The 21,487-nt window shown below is 37.1% G+C and overlaps 2 protein-coding genes across 7 annotated transcripts in view; one reads left to right on the plus strand and one right to left on the minus strand.

Moving 5' to 3' along the window:
- TTC37 (tetratricopeptide repeat domain 37) overlaps positions 1-21,487 on the minus strand; it is a 134,881-nt gene that overhangs the window by 58,172 nt on the left and 55,222 nt on the right. For 3 of the 5 annotated variants that reach the window (XM_006194506.3, XM_032476261.1, XM_032476229.1), the window contains exons 1-8: positions 19,906-19,969; positions 12,825-12,915; positions 9,476-9,619; positions 8,315-8,406; positions 7,837-7,912; positions 7,165-7,305; positions 4,766-4,864; positions 4,551-4,659 (exon numbers count right to left, since the gene is read on the minus strand). In XM_006194506.3, the coding sequence (XP_006194568.3) occupies positions 4,551-4,659; positions 4,766-4,864; positions 7,165-7,305; positions 7,837-7,912; positions 8,315-8,406; positions 9,476-9,619; positions 12,825-12,915; positions 19,906-19,955 (802 nt within the window). In that variant the 5' untranslated portion in view covers positions 19,956-19,969. Of the gene's footprint in view, positions 1-4,550; positions 4,660-4,765; positions 4,865-7,164; positions 7,306-7,836; positions 7,913-8,314; positions 8,407-9,475; positions 9,620-12,824; positions 12,916-14,219; positions 14,376-19,905; positions 19,970-21,487 lie in introns of those variants that run through there. The other 2 variants (XM_032476242.1, XM_032476249.1) reach the window with 2 other exon arrangements.
- The window catches only part of ARSK (arylsulfatase family member K), a 33,413-nt gene continuing 32,022 nt past the window's right edge, over positions 20,097-21,487 (plus strand). Inside the window, exon 1 of one of the 2 annotated variants that reach the window (XM_006194505.2) lies at positions 20,097-20,361. In XM_006194505.2, the coding sequence (XP_006194567.1) occupies positions 20,233-20,361 (129 nt within the window). In that variant the 5' untranslated portion in view covers positions 20,097-20,232. The remainder of the gene's footprint in view (positions 20,362-21,487) is intronic. The other variant, XM_014567503.2, reaches the window with a different exon arrangement.

Genomic DNA, 21,487 nt, shown 5'->3' on the forward strand with positions numbered 1-21,487 from the left:
AAAAGACAGTGAATATTCAGCCTTCAACTCTCAATCCATTTCTTCTCCATCCTAATTCTTGTTGAAAATATACCTAAATAAATGTGGAGGATAAAAACAGAAATGAAATAGACTTCATTGTTTTTGAAAAGAAAATAATTTATTTAACTTATCTGCCCTTTTAACATTGAAAAGATTCTAAGATTCCAGATTTAGTGACTTTAGAACAGTTTGGCAATATTATTTTTATTTGTTAAAAAGGCAAGGTAGACTTGGGGCTGATAAAAGATATTCTGAAAAGGTTCAGAGTAGATGCTAAGTAATGATTATAAGAATTCTGTTTCCTAAAGTTTATCATAAAAAAGGTAAGAGATTTTTTAAATGACTAATTTATTTCTGACATCCCAAAGAAACCAACCAGTGCTACAGAATTTTTCTTTTACATTAAGCTAGCTTGGCAGGGAAAAAAAAACAGTGTGTACTCATTTCTTTATTTTCACCTGGATTTTCTAATATTTGTAAAACATAAAATCTTAAGCTCTTTTCTGTTTGGATTTGAAGAACCAAGCTTCCTTATCCTCCTGCATTTTAGCAATAAAGCAAAATAGAAAAAAAAACCCAAAAGGTCACTTAGCATGAAATAACATTTCATCAGATGACAACTGTGAAAGCTATTCATTACTTGTTATGTAAAGCTTTATAAACTAAGTCATTTTGAAAATGAATCTTCAAGCCTCAACATGCAAAGGAAGGCAAAAGAAAATGAAATATATTTGTCCCCAGTGGAAAAGAACCCAGTGATTAACTGCTGTGAAGTAACAAATTCCGCAGGTACTAAAGTATTCTGGGGGAGGATAGATCAGCCTTTAAGAGAACTTACAGATTTTTCAGAAGTTCTTAATACTTTGGCTTAAAGGGGCAATGAAAAGAAAAGAAAGAAATCATTAAGCACAGCTTCTAAATGTCCTGCATGAACTATTAAACTTCCACCCCAGAAAAATGCTTCACCCTAGAAAGTACCTAAGCCTAAACTGCTCCATTCCACAAACCCTTACAACGAACATTTCTGCAGGGAAAGAAGTCTTCCTCAGTGTACCATCCATGTAACTGTCCACCTGTCCGCTACCCTTTGCCAGGATATAGATCTCTCTTTCTTTCAATTCTGCAAAATATTCATCCCCAAACCCTCTTTAAGAATGACTTCTTAGGGGGCGGTGGGTGGGAAGGGACAGACTGGGATTTCAAAATTTGTAGATACTGAAAGGCATATGTAGAATAGATAAACAAGATTATACTGTATAGCACAGGGAAATATATACAAGATCTTGTGGTAGCTCACAGCGAAAAAAAAAATGTGACAATGAATATATGTATGTTCATGTATCACTGAAAACTTGTGCTCTACACTGGAATTTGACACAACATTGTAAAATAACTATAACGCAATAAAAAATGTTCAAAAAATTAAAAAATAAATAAACCAGCCACTCTTTAGCACAGACACACAAAAAAGAATGATTTCTTTTTTTTTCACATAAACCAACACACTCTCTAATCAATCAGAATAATCCCTTTGCTATCTCTTTATTAGAACACTTGGTCAAGTATTGAATTTATGGGCAAAACTCTGCAGACTATTTGTTGATCCATTTTCTTCCATAATTTTATAGGCTTTGGGGAATATTCAGGCATGTTCACTCAACAAATTCACATTATAGGCATATATGTGCCTATTAAGAAAGCATTCAGTCTTCAAAAAGAAATGTCAAAGTATCCTCTTGGGCCAATTAGCATGTGAGCAGTTCAAGAATGAGGGAATGGCACAAACTATTAACAGCTGAAAAGGAAAAGAGAGAAAAGAGGGAATACTAGCCATCAATTTCTCAATAGCAATTGTAACAGCAGAAAAAGGGGTGGAGGGATGGATACCAGAGACCATACAATGAAGAAAATCAGTTCATTTGTCTTGGGAATCACATTGGGTCTCATGTTAAAACTGGAGGAAACTGGGTGATTTAGAACTATGCTTCCTATCAGCGGAAAACAAACAAACAAAAAAACCACATGCACAAAAATTCATAAGCATGCTCCTTGTACTGAAAGTCTGTTAGCATGTCTCATCCTCCTTGACCTCAGTGCAACATCCATAGTGTTAACCAGCCATTTCTTTTTTTTTTTTTTTTGAGTATAGTCAATTTACAATGTTGCGTCAATTTCCAGTGCACAGCATAATGTTTCAGTCATACATACACATACATACATTCATTTTCATATTCTTTTTCATTATAGGTTTCTACAAGATATTGAACATAGTTCCCTGTGCTATACAGCCATTCCACCCTAAATGCACCTTATCTTGTCTGATTCGGAAGCTAAGCAGGGTTGGGCATGGTTAGTACTTGGATGGGAGACCTTTTTTCTTGAAACTCTCCAGCCAAGCAACACTACTGCAATTCACTTTGTCCTCTGACAGCCTACTATCCCCTTCTCATCCTCTCCCTTAAATGAAGTCAGTCGGTCCCTGAATTGCTTCTTTCCATACCTGCTAAGCACTTCTTCCTATTCTTTTTCCATCATTGTATCCCAAGTTCCAATTCAATCACTATGATCAAAAAAGACAGCCTGACTAAAGGCCTGCTAATCATAAAATTAGTTTCTCAATCTGTCAAGACAGGTCTACTTTCTGAAACCTCTTTCCTTGCTTCCTGTGTTGCTTCACGTTGAAGTCCCCCACCTTCCTCTCTGACCTCTTCGCTCCTCTGTTCTCCATTTTCCTCTTCCCTTTCTTCCTCCCTTTCCCTTCAAGCTAGCCAGCACTGCCCACGGGCCAGTTTTCACCTTTCTGCTCTTTAGTCATCCTCTGAAATCATCTACTCCATTCACCTTCACTTACATGCAAATGATCTCCAAACCATACATCTAGCCTTAGTACTGATTTCTCGTTTGTAAATCCTGATGAGCATTTCCCTTTGAATGCCCATTAATATCCCCTCTGGACAACTTACCTTTCATACAAACTATCATTCCACATTAGTACAACTGAAACTGAAAATTGATTTCTTCCTCCCTTCACCTCTAAGAAATCTCCTCCCTTTTTTTTTTTCATTCACCTGTTACCTTCTGTTGCTATCATATCCCCAGTTTATTTGTTCCTAGTACCACTTAGTCTACCCAATCTAGTCTATCTTCTGTACAGTCTATCCTGCACACTGTATTAGTTTAAGACTTTATACTTCATAAATCAACTTACTAAAACACTTAAATGTTTTTTCTCATGTTAGTGAAAGTGCTCTAGCAAGTCTATCTTTAACTCACTTAGAGTAAGGAAAAGGGGATCCACTTACTTCTCACTGTAAAAAAAATCCAAGACTGAAGGTAAGAGTTCTGGGTGTCAATTCAGACACGAGGGAGAAAAACGTACATGCTGGACTTAAAAGGAAAAGTGAGAGTCGGGAGAGCCAAGACAGGTGCTATGAAACTTTTATAACAGGAATTTTCCCTCAGTTATCTCTAGCAGTAGTTTTCAACCATTTTCCAATGACGAAACATGTAATGGTCATTCATATACAAATCATTCCCCCAAGTATACTCATTTAGCAACAAGTGAAAAAACTTAAATGGATTAGGAAAGCTCTGCAATAATTTACAGGCACTACCACACGGGTGCTGGTACTGTTATTTCCATTCCAATGACTGACTTCTGTGAACTCTGTTCATTTCAGGTGAATACAGGCATGGGCGGGAGTGATATTCAAATTATTCTTAAAACACTTATTCAGCACAGACAGTGGCAAAAAAGACAGTGGCTGTTGTGAAAGCCAATATGGTCAACAACCTGTAAACTGACTGACAGATACAAGACATCCACAGCTACAAATTTTGGCAACTCCCAGCACACTAGCTGTCATCACTTCTCTCTTTTCCCCCACAGAAAGTACACAAAGAAGCAAGAGCAGGAAGCACACACTAAGACACACTCTCTGACTTGAATCTGCTCTAGTTTAATACAACAGTAGTTCATTCACAAACTTCATTACTTTATCATATCACAGTAGTTGTAACAATGTACTTGTGAAATTGACACATAACATGAACACAGAGAATGCTAACCTTTCACAAAATCCTTTGCATGACATTCATCTCCCTGTGTAATACCGTACAACCCACTTAACCAAAAGCTGATTCTTTCCACTACAGCAAATAAAATTATTTTACTATTCCCAAAAATTGCACCTAGTTTCATCATACCTCTGCTTATGCCATGTGGAATATCTTTCACCTCCTACTATTCATCTAATTTTTATGGAATAGTCAAAACCCACTTCAATTCCCACCTTCAAAAAGACTTCACTGATCAATGATGAATTCAGTAACTCATAATTCCTCTGCATCACTATACTTTCCTATATTTCTTAGCTTTTTCATGGGCTCAAAGACTCACTGTACTTCCTTTTAGGTCCAGAAATATTGAAACAATACCTTAAACACAGCATGCACTGAAACAATTTTTGATTGATAGCAACATAACTCTCACACCTCTAGGACACACAATATAATAAAAAAGAAATTACCTGATTCAATTAAATGCAAACAAAGGACTTCTAATGGATACTGTACAGTGGGGTAGATGTTTATCATTCCTTCACAGGCCTTCTTCAGCCTAGCAGTCTCATGAGGAAACTGGAAAATATGGAAGTAAAATAAAAAGCAGCAGTAAAATATGATTGTAAGCACTTTCCTAATTAGAATATAAAAGTCACATTACAGATGTTTAAAATCAACTTACTTTGGATAAGCACTGAATGAAATGTCTGTAAAGTACTTGGTGATCTTCACTAGGAATCTTGTCTGATAAGTTCAGTGCATTCTCAAAAGCAGTTAATAGCTGAAACAAAGAAACAAAAAGCTATCATCTGTAGCAAACTTAAGTGACAAAAATAACTAGTTGAACATAGAAGGGTCACTTATACAAACTACACCCTCAACTAATAACTGCAAATGTGTTTTACTGTCTAGCCCTTTACTGTCTAGATTTCAATGGGGAAAAACTGCTTATTGAAGTTTGGAATATATCCTAACTCCAACTGGCCAGCAAGCTGCACTGAACTAATTGGGGTTAACTATAAACCAGTAACATTGACAAAAATTTCTTGTAAGTGCTTGCTGCTCCCTTCTAAGTAATGGAGAGGTACAGTCTTGTACGTCAACGTAGCTGCCACTGCTCAGACCGCTTTTAAAACATCTCTTCTGAAATCACCAGCACATTCTTTGGAAAATCTTCATGATAGCGAATCTTCAATCTCAAAAAAATTTTTTATGAAGTTAAGTTATACTTTTAGTAAAAGAAAACCAGAGATATGGCTGGACTATAATGAAATCATTTCTCTTACAGAGTATTATTAACTGATTTTGAAGAACATTCAACATTCCCATAGGAAGCCTTCTAAATGTGTCCTGAGCAAGAACAGCAATACTAGAATCCAAGGCATGCACTTTAAAGAATATTCATTTGGTTACATAAGTTCTACATTTTTAAAAATGAATTTCCATGATTTTATAATGAAAACTCATAATACAGATCACTTTCTCAAACTTTCTTTGCAAAGTATGGTATAAAGTCTACATGAATAAGTAAAATTTTACTACTCTGATAAAGTTAATGATCTTGTAAAAAAAAGGAAGCTAACTTAAATAGTCTAGCACAGAGGGTTTTTAAAAAAGTAATGAAATTAATCCACATGGGAAAAAATGACATTTTTTAACACACTTAAATTAAGCAGTATTCTGCAGTATCATTAGCATTCAAGGTGAAAATAATTTCCCCCCTCCAAAAAAAAAAATCCTTTTATCTGATTTTTAACACTTAGAAATCAAATCTTAAAATGATAAATATAATTAATTCTCTTTCATGGAGAAGTTTAATATAGGTAATTTAAAAACACATTTTACTTTTTTGATATGTTTGATATTCTGGTAACTTATACTGTTTTAAGGAAATAAGGAAGTCACAACATGAAGACATGATTTAAGAGACGTTAATAAATCACCTAATTTTGTCACTGCTCAGTTTTTTCCACAACTGAATCTATACACAGATAAACCAATACACAAACAAATGCAAATCTTATTCTCACCCTTTCGTCCCCAGCATTGAGGACACTGCCTGACATAATATTTTCTGACTAAAGGAACAAATTAATGAGTGAACAAATGAACAAACATACAAAGAAATGAGGTTCCCATCCTATATAGAGCCTATAATTGCTTATGGTTAAAAATTCCACTCAATTTAAGAGGTGTACCTCAAGTGGCTATTTACTATACTAAGAATGCAAACATTTTCTCCCATTCTGCAGATTGTCTTTTCATTTTGTGTATGGTTTCTTTTGCTGTGCAAAAGCTTTTAAGCTTCATTAGGTCCCATTTGCTTATTTTGGCTTTTTTTTCATTACTATAGGAGATGGATTGAAAAAAAAATATTGCTGCAATTTATGTCAGAGTGTTCTGCCTATGTTATCCTCTTGAAGTGTTAAGAGTATCCAGTCTTACATTTAGGTCTTTAATACAGAGAAATTGAGTTTACTTTTAAACTTACAAATATAAAAAAATAGAATGATGAAAATATTTTCCAGTTATGGTTCAAAACCAATGGGCTTTTTTATAGTCTTTTAAAAATTCTTTTCAATTACTTCAAAATGTGTACCTTAAAAAGGAGTATTTCTAGGTATAAGTACTCTACTAGATACAAACATTCTAAATAAAATATTCTAGTTCAATTGTTAAACCCCAAAGTAATTTAGTACTCCTAGTTCACAAACATGAACAAACATACATTTAAGGTACAACATTTTAGAAATTACAGCAGTTTTGTAAAAGCCATTTTCATAGTTTCTTTTTCACAGTGATTAAGTAACTGATTTATTGTGGATTCTTATGAATACAAGGAAGTAAAATTCTGATACCCTGAATACTGTTTCCACTCTGTCCAGACTTAGTATGAGACTGCAGACTGCAATTCTGACTTTAAAAGGAAGAACCTCTATGAATTTAAAATTGACCATTTATAAAACATCTAGTCTGATATACAGTACTTTTCTATATTATACCATTATGTTTCCATTTTCCAAATTCAATTAAATAATCAATTTTCATGACACAAACTGTGGGGAATAAATGGGTCAGTACCAATTGCTGGGTCTCATTATTCTGATCCTCAGTGCTTTCAGCCAGCAACTGAGTCAATTTCCTCCACAGCTGATGAAGCTCTTGGTTGTCTGCACCTTCCTCCTGCCGTGTCTTTATCAATTTGTGCCATGTTCGGGCCACCTATCAAGAAGGAAATTGAAAATGGTTACTTTATCTTAATTATTAAAATGCAATTAAAAATATAAAATCTGCAAATCAAAATATTTTTTATCTGCTAATATGTAAAAATAGAAAAAGCACAGAACTCCATCTATTATGAACTCCATAAACAGTAAGATAATTGGACAAATCCACATGGCCCTTATATTAGAAGCATGGCTGAGATAGCAGAGTACAACCGGGAATAATGACTACATGCCCCCATCCTCATAACTCACAGCATCATCTCTGGAGACACCACAAATGGGTCACTAAATTTTACAGATTGTACTTTTACTTATTTTATTTACTTCTGCACAGCTTCAAAACCTTTTTGACATTATGATATCTAAAATTTGAATTCCAATTTACAGCTTTCAAAGCACTATAATTTATTTTAATAACATACTACACATTAATTTTTTAAAATTTTTCCTTAAGCTAAATGAAAGCTTTCCTCTAATAACGGTTTTATTAAAAGAAATCTACTACCCCAGCAAATCATTAACCAACCTCTATGTGTTTCTTTTCTTGGTAATACAGATCCACAAGTTTCTTACAGACATCACACCACTTCTGTTTGTCAACACTTAGAATTAAAAAAAAAAAAAAGGATTTTGAATCTGGTTAATGAAAATAAACAAGGACTTAAGACATAAAAATTTACATATCCCCAAATACTGTCAGGCACTATTTTAAATTAGAACATATTCTCTATCATACTACAGTGAAATTTTATAAAATGAGCCTCTCATAAAAAAGAAAAGGTTTAAGAAATGTTATCTTTCATTATATTGACTGAAAATAATATCAAAGTTCTCAAATTAGTCAAGCCTCTGTTTCAACCAAAATCAAAAGATTCTGTAACACTTTGAAAGAAAAGTAATTCCCAGTTCCCAGTAAATGTTCAGATTACTTCTGTATAATTTTTAATCAGTTTATTCTAATTCAAGCTTTTAAAGAAACTAGCTTCTCCCCACATATTGATTACCTTTCATAAAGATCCAGGAGCTTTTGGTAAACACCAGGTAAGTCATCCTTAGCATTTACATGATTACATTTCTCATACAAGCTTGCTAACCCCTAAAAAAAAAAATAGTAGAGATTATTCTTCCAAAAATGTCAGGTGTGCTCACATTTATTTTACTAAATAAAGTGACAACCAATAGAGATTATTTATGGTAGAGATTATTATAATTTGTGGATGGAAGCATATGTCTGGGATTTGCCTCCAAATAACTATGGGTAGGAGAGAATAGGAGAAAGCATAGATGGAAAATATTGGCCACAAGTGGATTTTCACTGAGGCTGGGTTATGGGCACAGATGGGTTCATTTTACTGTTCTCTTTACTTTTGAAAATATTTGAAATGTCTCACAATAAAAAATACCTTTTAATAATTATTATGCAATCTTAACCCCTAAGATTTTACCACGTGACACTACTTTTATATGGTCAGACAAGAAAAACCCAAGTAGTCTGTGGAAACGGTCATTTTTGCTTCAACTGAAGATCAGCTATCCTAAACCAGTCAGTACATAATAAAAGCAGGCACCAGAGAGATGTTACCAGATATGCCGACTCATGTTCTTGTTCACGTGAACCTGAGACAAACAGGCTCATGTTCTCTAGGCCTACTACTTCCTATTAATCACAGTTTCTAAGATGTGATTGAGATGAAACAGAATTATTAAATACAAAAAAGCTGGAGAAGCCAAGTAAAAAGCACAAAGACTATTAAATAAGAAAAAAGATTTTAACTAGTACTCAAAAGTACAAAGTTTCAAAATTTTGTATAATTTTTTAAAAAGCACATTAATATACATTTCTTCTTCCCTTGGGTAAGCATAAAGAATATTCTTGATATATCTATCATATGCACATATAATTAAGTTGGAGATGTATATAATCATGTTTTAATTTCTGTCGTAACGTGGACACTGGATTGGATGTTCAACAGTGATAAAAAGCATCCTTGGCACCACTTTTTTTTAAACTAACTTTCAGGTTTAGAAGATCAATAAATGTAATTTTTTTCCTATGTTGGGTAAATGGAGGCTTAAATGCTTACTATAAAGCTGTTACCCCTATTTTTAAAAATGAGGAAAAGTTCTTTCCTATAACACAGTTTAAAAAAAAAAAGTCTACATACCTGCCAAGCTAGTAACTGGTCTGGCTCTAGTTCTGCAGCCTTCTTATAGGCACCCTGGGCCTGGTCAGGCTGTTCCAGCTCGGCTGCAGCAACACCAATAAAAACCCAGGCATTGTAGTTATTTTTCTCTTGTTTTAACACTGTCTGATTAAAACATTAAAAGAGAAGGTCATTAAATTTTGGGAGCTAATGGACAAACAACAATAAAAAGACCACCTACTTAAAAGTCAGGAAATCTGGATCCGCCACTAACTGGGCAATCTTAAGAATACCACTTAACCTCTCTGGTCTTCAGTTTCCTCAGGAAGAGAGGGAGTTGGACTGGATCAGTGATTGCAAGGGATCTGAAATATGAGGCATATTTTTTAAAAGCTACCAAAGTAATCCTGATGCCTCTACCAAATGCCTCCCTCTGCCTCGTGAGAACACTGGGTATAAAAAGAACAATAAGACTGTTCTTACCACCCAACCAACCCACCTGCCTCCACGCCACACTGCTACTAGTCACTCACAAAACCACTTTCGATATCATTTCACCTCATCCAACGCCCATATTTTCCTTCTCTATGATAACATTTCCCCACGTTACACAGATTTTTCACTGAAATTATAGGCTAGGAAAGTAGGTTGACTCCAATGTGACTGTATCAAATACGTTAAAAAAAAAAAAACAGTGGCAATGAATATTTAAACAACACCTGTCAACTAGAATAAGAATTATATGCAGAGTTATTTCTTTCAGAAGTAACTACTACTTGCTCAGGTAAAAGAGTTTGAAATAGAAAGCAAAGATGTTCCAGTGAAAGAAAAACAAAACTGGTAGCTAAAATGAAATTAGCTTGTAAGGTTTTACATATTATAGAGAAAATAAAAACATTTCCATGAGTTGAACCAGTCAGATTAGGCTTATGTGCATCCACGTAATGCTTCTAGCAATCTGTCACCAATATATCTTACAAATTCCATCATATCCCATAATGCTAACTCCCAAAAAACCAACAACAAGATAACTACCAAAGCTAAGCTCCCAACACTGGGGCCTTATTAACACTTGTGACCCCAACACCAACATAACTGCTGAACAAATGACATATGCCATCGTCAACCAGCAATCAGTAAGGACCTGCTATCTGCCTAATGACCAGGTTTTCAGAATCTGAAACAGACTTTTAGGGAAATAATTATAACAATGTAGTGAAAGCAGATATGGAGTTCTAGGATAACATAAAGAAAAAAGTGCCTGACTCCAAACTCCATCTGCACAAGCCAAAGGAGGCTCTCTGAGGTATAGAGGCACATGGGCAGACAAGGTGCCAGATCAGACAAGACAAGGCAAATACACTAAGATGCACCATCTCTTCAATAAAAATATCACTGAGGCTCAATCAACATTCTGCATTACTACACCTAAGTAATTACACATTTGCCACTAATTCCTCATCTTTGCTTTCTAGTTGAATCTCTCCAGTATAAATCATAAGCTTCTTGGTGGAATTCATATCTGAATCAGAAAGAAGACTGCTGAGGTGCTGCTGCATATATAACAGAAGCAACCTCCTTTGTGTATTAGTTAGATAAGCTCAGTGCTGAAGAAAACAGTCCCTCCCCCTCCCCTACCTCCTTCTTCTCTCACCCAGTTTGAACAGACTGCCCACTCTCTTCTGTGTAAGGGTCAGTTCTGTAACAGCTTCCATCCCTGCTGGGCTCACTCACCACTAGAAGCCTAACCTCTCAAGGGCATCCTTCACCCTTCACCCCTTAAGACTCTCATCCTATACTGCTATGCATTTCCCCCACTCTTACCCAATTCTCTCCCTCTCACTGTCCTAAACTTTTTATTGTAACCTCTAGAACTTCCAATCTGGACCAGTCACGTTCCCTCTATATTTTTAACCTTTCTTTTAACTGTCGCAAGTTCTGCCTCGAAGAAACTTGGCTATTCCCTTATGGATCTCAGATGCTGCAGCTGATTTCTTTTTTTGTACATCCCACATATCATGGAGCAGGAGGTGAGGAAAGGGTTCTCCTTGCTCACACTGTCACCTACATCCTTCTTCTGCTCCTCCTTTGAAAATCCCAATACCCTGAAGGTCGAGCCATCAAGCTATACTATCCTTCTGGTCGCTACCATCTACCAACCTCCTAGGAAGTCCTCTTTCCCTCACTGAAAATACTGTATCCTTCCTCTCCACTTCATTCCCTGTAATCACTCTAACATTTACATGGATGACCCACTGAACACCAAGGTCTCCCACCTACTTAACCTCGGCACTACTCAGCCATCCAAACCCTGGATTTCCAACATGCACCACCCCTATCCTCCCAGTTCAGTTACTGTAAAGGGGACAATTCTTTAACCTCTATTATGCCCATTTTTTCCTACCTCACCCCCCTCTTCCACTATCACCTCATTTCTCAATTCTTGTCTCTCCTTTACCAGCTTAGACTCCACGACCCATCACTGTCATCATTCCTTTGCTTCTTTCCCCTCACCTTTCTTACTATCCATAGTTGAATTCCATCCTGCCCACCCACCTCCAAGCCTGAGAAGTTGAACATGAAGGAAGAAACTACACAGCTGAGTTCACTGATTTCACTTTAATAACAGGAAACTTCAAATGAACATTCATTAGAGCCTGGGAATCCTTCCAGTCCTCCCTAGTAAGTTCCTTTTCCCACTATGAATAATAACAATCTCACACCTTCTTTCATCTCAAACCTCCTATACGACTCCTCCTCCATACTTAGCTTATACTTCACTAGGAAAACAGAAGCCATCAGAGGGGAACATTTATCTTCCCACCCTCAAATCTACAAACCTGACAGCTATGAATCTCCAACTACCTTCCCTCCTGTTAAGATGAAAAAAGTATCAAAGCCCCTCCTCTCAAGCTCTGGGTCCCATCCCACTCACCTTCCCAAGGACTTCACTCCCACCACTAGCCTGCATCCCTCCTGCACCTCCAGCTTCTCCCTCTGAACCGGAACATTCCCATTAGCATATAAAGGAACTTCAGAATCTTGATTCTCCCATCCACAAACCAAAGAGAATTAAAATGTCAACATACCATTAAAGGATTAAGACATTAAGATACAACAGTGTTCTGTGGTACAACCCATCAAAAGATACCAAAGAGACATTCAGGTTTTGAGCACTAGGCTTTGATTAAGTTACCAAAACAGAGAAAGACAAAAGTAGCCTGTCCTAGTAAGAATCTCACTCTGATGGTTCTACTAAATGGCCTGACCACTTCTGTTATACCCAGACAGGAAATGAGTCACACATTACAAATTAATTATGCTTATAAATGGGTAACATTTTTTTGTGGAAGAAAAAAATATCAGTTACCTTACAATGTTTCAAAGCTTCTTTGTATTCTTTGTTTCTAATTGCATCTCGAGCACTTTTTAGAGCAGTCTTTACTTCCTTGCTGGACATTCTGTCAAAATAAAAAGCCTGAATGAAACTACAGTGATAAGTACTTAACTGTAACAGTTCCAACAAACTTAACAAACTTTACCTCTAAAAAATGCACGTATAATTCCTTCTACATGGAACGTTCTTTCTCCCTAAAATAAACATAGCTTATTCTCTCATCTTTTCAGGTATTTACTCAAGTCACTTCCTCAGTGAAACCTTCCCTGGCCATAATATTTAAAATTTCAACACTTGCTTCTCTGCACTCCCAACCACTCAATATTCCCTAACCTCCTCCCTAACATTGCATTTATTTTTCTTCAAAGCACTTATCATCATCTAATATAGTATTATATATTTTATTTATTTATCTTATTTGTTTTCTGTTCCCCAACTCCACCAGAATGTAAGTTCTATGCAGGCAGGGATTTTTGTTTGTTTTTAACTGCTGTATCCTAGGCATCTAGTATCTGACAGATTGAATATACTAAAAATGTTTGTTGAAATTGACTTGTATTTGAATTATATTTACTCTCAATATAGTAAACTAAAACACATGTTATCTTATGGACCAAGACCCCAAACACATACCAATCTCAATCCAATTCCACACAAAGCAGGTAGAACAAGCCCAAGACATAGAGTAAAAACACTAATACAGATAAATTTCAGTAACTATGATGTAAGAGCTTAAGAAAGCATTCTGTTTTAATGTTAGTTTCTATAAAACATAAATTAGGATATTAACTTTCCTCACAGTAAGGATTACTTTAGGATTACAGTATACAGTATTCTTTATAATTAAGTATATTAATTTAATTTTAAATAAACTAGTATTCCTTAAGATCTCACAACTTATACTGCTTTACCAGTAAACAAGTCAAATTCAATCACAACTCAGTGTTGGAAAAAGAAACATTTGTATTTTTTTCCAGCTCCACTGAACTCTAACCTCAAGAAGGTACAACAAAGCTAGGTAAACACTAGGTCATCATAGACTGCTGATGTTCAAGGCAGCAAAATGACAAAAAGATGGCTCGCTGACATGGTATACTGACAGTCCTTTATGTCCAAAGAGGCTGAGGCAGAAGTACAAGATCAAAGAAATTCAAGAAGCTAGGGAACTTTTTTAAAACACAATCCTTTTGACTCAAAGAATTTTAGATTCAAATAATATAAAAACTAAGATATCATAATATCAATTTATTTGCAGCCAAAATGAGATTCCCTAAATAGGCAGAAAGGTGACTTTTTACCCAGTTACAATAGTCATACAATTAAAGCAACATATTTCATGTGTTCTTCTTTTAGAAACTTCTCTGTTACCTGAAATTATCTTGGCATAAATTTATAGACGCAAACTTCAGAAGGATTTTTTTTTAATAGTCTACAAATCTTGTTTGGAGCAGGCAATAAATTTCTTTGCTGATTTCACATTAAGTTTCTCACACCAAAGTTATCTTTGGTGGATAAACCTGCAGACTAAAAAGAAGATAACATCAAAGATGATGACAAATAATCTGGACCAATGGGAAGGGATAGAGACATCAAGGGAAATAAAAATCAAGAGATGTCCATATCAGAAAAGAATAAAAACAGCTTCAAGATACTAAGCAAAAACAAACAGAAGAATGCAAGATTCCCAGGACAAAGATCACCAGGTTTTCTATCATCTAGCGTGTGAGTGGGTTCGAGTGCAATAGGAGCTCGGAGAAGAGAAGAAGTGTGGTGTGAAGTAACCACAGCGACTAGGAGGAGAAAGGATTTGGAATGGCAGGAGGAAGGAAAATTACTCCAGTCACAGGCACTGCAACAGAGTCAGAAGACAGAAATGAACGTGGCACATGTAGGAAACAATGAGGAAACTGGGCTGAATGGAACAGAAGGGACTTGCTGAAGAGAAGAAAATTAGGCTGGGTAGGCAAAGGAGAGAACCAGATTGCAAAAGACTCTGCATATCAGACAGACAAGCCTGGATTTCAATGGAGCAGCAAACACAGAGCTGTCAAATGCTTCTAAGTAGGTAATCTGCAAAGACCGTGTGGACAAACTCCACTCTTCTCTTGGTAACCAATTCTACCGTTCAGTCCCCTTCTATACCCTATGTGTCCTCACACGTAATTACAACTACTCTTGCTGCAAGGGAATCCTCTATCCTTCTCTTCCTTTTCCTTCTTCATTTGATTCCACAGTTAGCATAACAAGCTAGCACTGAGGCCCTCTCTCTTCACCTGAAATACATACATATACCATAAATATCACTTTCAGGAGATTATTTTTCAAAAAGACAAAATAATCTACCGCTTTCCAGTCCTGAAAGTTTCTTCCTCTTTTGTGGGGAGGTGGCGTGGAGAAGGAAGAGGCTCATTCACTCATTTTCTAAACAGAGCTTTACAGGGCGCCTACTAGGTACCATCAAATCCATTTCCTTCACAAGAGTATAAAACCCGACTACACACAATGGTTCCACGTAACCTCACATTCGTCTCCTTGGGATACTTCCCTCTATTCCCAGTGTTCCTGACACTCCAAAGAAAAACCTAGCTCTCTTACAAGTGTCTTTAAGAGTCTCCCACAGCTCCACACACTTTCCCTTATACCTCTCCTCCCACTGTTTCTCCGCAAGCTCAATGATTTTTTTTTAAACAAGAGCATTCCTTTTGCACATTTTCACTCAATGTAGTTTTTTTTTACTACCAACCTAAAGGATTTTTATTCAACACATCAAGAATAAAAAGTAGCAACAACAGCACTTTAAAAAAGTTAGAAAGTGACAACCATGCCAAAAGACAATGATATGCCTCAGAACTAACAAATACAGGCAGATGAACTGATATGTCTACACACCCCAGCTAAAGCTATGGGAACTTAAGTTATATTCAGTTGTGCAGATACAAAGATTCCACAACAGTAAAATTTAAAAGAATACTGATAAAAAATAGTAACAATAATGACAATGGAAGATAATTACAGAAAAGCAAAATATGATAACTTTAAACCTAATGACAAAAGTCTGAAGGTACTTGGTGATGATCTCTAATCTGGTGTGATGACCTCTAATCCAGTGTGATGACCTACACCATTAAACCTTCCTTCTGACAGGAACTGGTACCTACAATCACTAAGTAAAAGTAGACTCCAATTACCTATTATTTACTATTCTAGACATTTAACCTTTTACCTACTATCACTACCTCTATCTTCTTTTTAAACTGAGTTGCAGATTGTCCCTTAAATGTTTATCCATCTAAATTAAGTAAAATATCAGACAGGCACATTAAAAAGATGATGTACATAACCCAAAACATAATGAATTCAACACATAAGATTCAGGTTCAATTTTCATAATTCATAATTTAAAACATAAGAAATAATTATATACAATTTTTCACCTTTTTCCCCCCAAAGAGACACTAATCTTAATCTCCAAATTTCTGAATTGGTCTATACTGTGTTTCTGTAGCTTCAAGGTGATAAATGGAACTTCCATAAGCAATCAGAAAGATTTGGAAAATTCCATAAACTCAAAATACACTAACTTCAGTATAAAAAACTGAGCCAGAAGAGAGTATCACCTACTTCCATGCTACTTTGCTTGGAACGTAGGGCAATTAAGGGCACTTCTTTATTCCCAATTTGCAACCTGACTACACTAAGGTGAACCTTATTCTAAGCCACATAAGGAATTATAAATGTGAAAAAAGTTACCCACATCATGCAACTAGTTTGTAACTTAATGAAATTAGAGCAAAGTTTTTTAAATATGAAAAATCTGAACAGCCATCTGAAATACTACATGACTACAAAATCTAAGTATCTTTTGATGGCAAATCTGGAATGGATTCTGTCAGACAAAATTAATCTAGAATGTTTCCTGGAAAGAGTGGAGGTGGTTTTGAAAAACTGAATGAAGTTTTTTTTTTTTAAAAAAAGGGAAAAAAACGCTACTTTAGAACTAGGAAATGAACAAAATTTAGGTGAAACAGGTGGGGAAAGACAAGAAATAAAAGTGAGTTTACAGTCCTAAAACATACATACTTAAAAAGAATGGTTAGCTCCACAGAAAGGGGTCTTACTGGTAAGAAAAGAAACTACTGTGATCCCAACAAAGTTTAGGAAAATAAAATAAAAGTTAAACAAGGGGTGAGGAAGTCAAATAAAAGTTAAAGCCTGACTCTCCATTTCTTTAAGGCCCCAACCAGCCACAAGTGATTATCCTCCCCACCCAATCTGATTTTACTGATTTACTGATTTATTCAGTCATTTCAACTCTGTTCTTAAAAAACACCCCAGATTTTGTCAGCCCTTTCATTCAGCCATATCCATCCACCAAGTCAAGACGGATGGATCAAGTCTCCGCAGATCTTGGGCACCTTCACCTCCAAACCTATGTCCTCGTTAATAAAGTGAGGATGACATCCCTTACCCGACACGTACGTGGACGGAGTACCTGAACATGGTATCTACCAGTTCCGTTCTCTTTATCTCCTGCCACCCTCTCAACCAACTTCACTACTTTTTTCCCCATTCTTAACCTACAATGGTTATTATATGCTTTTTCTGCACATTAAAAATCCCCAGTTCTTCCTTGATCTCTCAAGAGGTAACTTTCTGGTCTATGTTCCTCAAAGATGGCTATCATCAAACACAATCCTCTTCAAATCAGTCATTACACGAATACTAGACTAAAGCCTGCAAAGGAAACCACTCCTCTGAAACACTGAAGCACTTAGTGATTGAGCCACTCAACTGAAATTTAACAGATGCTTTATGTTCTACACAGATGCACTATGTCTTTCAGATCAAAAAAAACCTAAGTAAAGGTAATACATTTTTGGAGTTCCTTACATATCCAACACCTGCTCAGTACTATGACCTTCCAGCTGCCAAAGCCTACTCAAAAACATTTAGTTCTTAGTTTCTCCACAGTCAAAAAGCAGTAATTCTCAATTCGCTAAAGTGAGAAAGGAAGAATCCCTTTTTCAGTATTAGCTCATGTTACTTTTTATACTTTGATACTGTTATTAAATGAACAACACACATTGAGATGTGCACATACAACTCAAAAGTACTTCTTCTGACAAAGTAAGTTACTGATGAGCAAACATGCGTTATGTCCAGGAAAGAGTGAGCAAATAACAAACAAACCTGAAACTATCTGATAATTGCCTAGGGAAGGCCTGGGGGTGGGGGAGGATTGGTGGGGAAGGTGAGAAGGGTTTTTCGAAAGGAGAGATTATTCATGTAAAAGTGAAGCTCGATGGACTAATTGAATAGTCCAAAGTAAAGGGAGACTAACTTCGGCTCAAAAGAAGAGCTTTTAATAATTTGACCTGTACAAATATGGAATGGGCTGCTCAAAGGAAGTGTGTTTCCCATCACCGGAGATGAAAAAGCACAGACTGCACAATCCACTTGGCAGGAATATCACAGGACAAACTGAATGTCAGATGAGAAGTAAATCTAGAAGCCTCTTAGATTCTTCCAGTGCCATGTGTCTGGGGCCCTAAAATATCCATCTTGACCCAACCCACTCCAGCACCTGCTCCCACTGACACTGTTCAGTGGGAGAGAGAAGAAGAAAAAGATGTGTCCTGTCATCCTGACGAAGAACTCAAAATACACGTTCTGTGAAAACAAGGCCATAGAGAGTAAATAGTTTATAAAATCAATACTATGCCACAGATGAAATTAAATATATTTTTCACAAATCTCAATGTCAGTCAACATTGTTTCTATGGTCAAGTGTGTTCTACATTCCAAATTAACTCAACACAGATATTTGAAACATATCCTGTTCACGAGGGAGCCTGTGTATTACCTTTCAGGCTGTACTATTACTTCGCTTCTTTTCCCTAGAGTGTAAGTTACTTGTGGTCAGGGACTATTGCTTATATACTTATATGCTCCCATAGATCTTTAGCATGCTGCCTGATTCACTTTGCTGCTTCTCTAATAGAGATTAGGTTCACTAGAATGCCATGACATTTTGCAGTTTAACAGAGACAGAGCATTGCAATGAGTTAGGGCTCAAATTAAAGTCATACTCAGACTGGCTTCCTGTGTAACCTTGGACAAGTCATTTAACCTGTCTAACTCTCAGTTTTCCTATCTGAAAAACGGTGAAAGTGAGGATTACAGAAAATATTCCATGTAAGTACCTGACACACGGTAGGTGCTCAATAAATGTGTAGTATAATGCTCAGCACATAGTAAGTTCCATGCGAGTATTAAATAAATAAGGTCTGTCCCTTATTACAATTATATTATGCAAAAAAAACTGTCAGATATCAGTATTTAAAGTTGATTTTATGTAAATAAATGCAAATCCTCCTTTTCCTGTCAAAATACTAAAACGACTAATGTGATGCACAAATTACATACCTGAAACCATGATAATGAAATCAAGAATTTGGCTCTGGGACAGAAATCTGCTTCTTCCAGATTTCTCTTAAGGAGTTCAACAGTCAAGAGGATCAGTGATTTTTCAAAACCATTGCAGCAAAACAATGGTATTCTGAACCCACGTCAGTTAACAGAACACGTCACACAGCCCAACATTTCTTCCTGTGAGAGCCCGCTCAGCCTCTCCTTTGCACTCTGAAGGCAAGGTGCGCCTAAGCTTATTCCCACCTAGAAGGTGAAACTTTTCTTACTAGGCCCCGCTCCTCACTCAACCGAAGCACAATAAATCTTTACCGCACGGACAAAGCGGGGAATAAGGTAAGGCAGGCTAGAAATATCCCTGGGGGGTAAGTATCTGAGAGGCCACACAGTATCCACATCGCACCTTAGGCGGTCCAGAGGCCCCACAAAGAAAAGCCCGATCCAACTTAGTGACAATCGCCCTGCCACCTCATCATCGCCAAGTTCACGGACTCCCCCAACACTCAGCCACGCTTGCTTGGCGCAAAACGAGCAGCCTCGGCCCCTGATCCTTTCTCTTTCTAGGTACCATTTCAAATGACTACCGGCTCCAACTTCTGCAAAAGCGACAGCGACCAACACCCACCTGGGACAGATGCTTCTCCTACAAACGCCAAGTCTGGCGTCAGAGCGCATGCGCACTTCCCAGGCATCGCTCACGTGACTGGAAGCGGCTGGGTTTTAGTTTGCTCGGTATTTGATTAAAAGGTCTTAACTGTGAGTTGAGGAAGAGGAATTCCTCCTGTGCGCATGTGCGCACTCCGAGCCTAATGGGAGTTGTAGTTCTACGGGTGAAGCGCATTGAGGAAACCGAACTGCGGTGTGTGCGATCCCCGCCCTCCTCTTCTCCGGAGGGTGTTCCTAGAGGGAGGGGGCGGGCCCAGCGGCCCGGCTCTCAGAACCGATCCCGGTGATGCTGCTGCTGTGGGTGTCGGTGGTCGCAACCTCGGCGCTGGCAGCACCAGCTCCTGGGGCAGGTGGGCAGAGGCGGGGAGCTTGGCCAGATGCGCCTAACGTGGTGCTAGTCGTGAGCGATTCCTTCGTAAGTATCGAAAGGCAGGGGAGGGGATGCCCCGCTACACCGACCGGCCCTCAGCCCTTCCTGTGCTGCAGGCTTTGGTGAGCAGAATCTGAGCTTTCAAACAAGCTCTACCCCGATGCAAAGTAAGAAATGTAATTTGTCTTGAGGCCCCGTACACACATACGTACACCACGTAGATACGCATATAACACACTTAAAACAATACTTCAGAAAGGTGCACTCCGATTAGTGTCTTTGCACATTTACTTTAATTGCTGGCCTCGCCCAACTAAATTATCTTACCATTACTAATAAACTTTCAGTCGACTCGATTGTGGGGGTAAAATAACATTCTGCATCAATATAAAAGCCTATTAGCTTTCTATTGGTCACTGTTATTTTTATTACCAGGGTATCTGATAATCCTGTTAGTGCTGATTTATATTCGTTAGTTGGTATAATTTGATCAACTTGCCCATGTTCCAGATAAACTGTGTCTATGTGTGTTCGTGTTTAATCTCAAATTTGAACAGTTTTTGGAACTTTCCCAAGCCAAAAACTAAACAGAATACTACTATCAACATTACCTGATACTTCTAGTATTATCCATAATATTAAAACTACTGCTTGAACGAATGCTTGGATACTAATTATAATATTAATTTATTATGACTGGATGTTACTGTGGTCACACAGATTGTTGGTGCTAAGCGTGTCTGGCACCAAAGAGTGCTTTTAATCATTATGTTGTATTGTCTTCCTCATAGATTAACCAATGATGATTAAAGTTACATAATCTGGAAATACCCATAGATTTGTTAAGAATATTACTTAAAGTAATCTTTATGATTAACTAAACTTAGAGACCAGGCAATATTGGAGAGTAACAAGAAAGAGGTTTATTAGGGAATGCTCCTGAGATCAAAGGGAAAGGAAGGAAGCAGGATTTTGCAGAGAGAAGTCAAGTTTTGTCATTATCTCATTGGAGGCCTCAGCTGGTCTTATAGGTAGCTGTCAAATTGGAATGATGCTTCAGAACTGTTTACACTTGGGGTGAAGGGGCCAGGCCTTTGTACCCTCATGTTGGATGGCCATTATTTGTGGAATGTTCCCAGGATGGGGCGTCACCTTGGGCAAGGCAACTCTT

The sequence above is a fragment of the Camelus ferus genome, chromosome 3 (genome assembly GCF_009834535.1).
Source record: "Camelus ferus isolate YT-003-E chromosome 3, BCGSAC_Cfer_1.0, whole genome shotgun sequence".
Lineage (NCBI taxonomy): Eukaryota > Metazoa > Chordata > Mammalia > Artiodactyla > Camelidae > Camelus > Camelus ferus.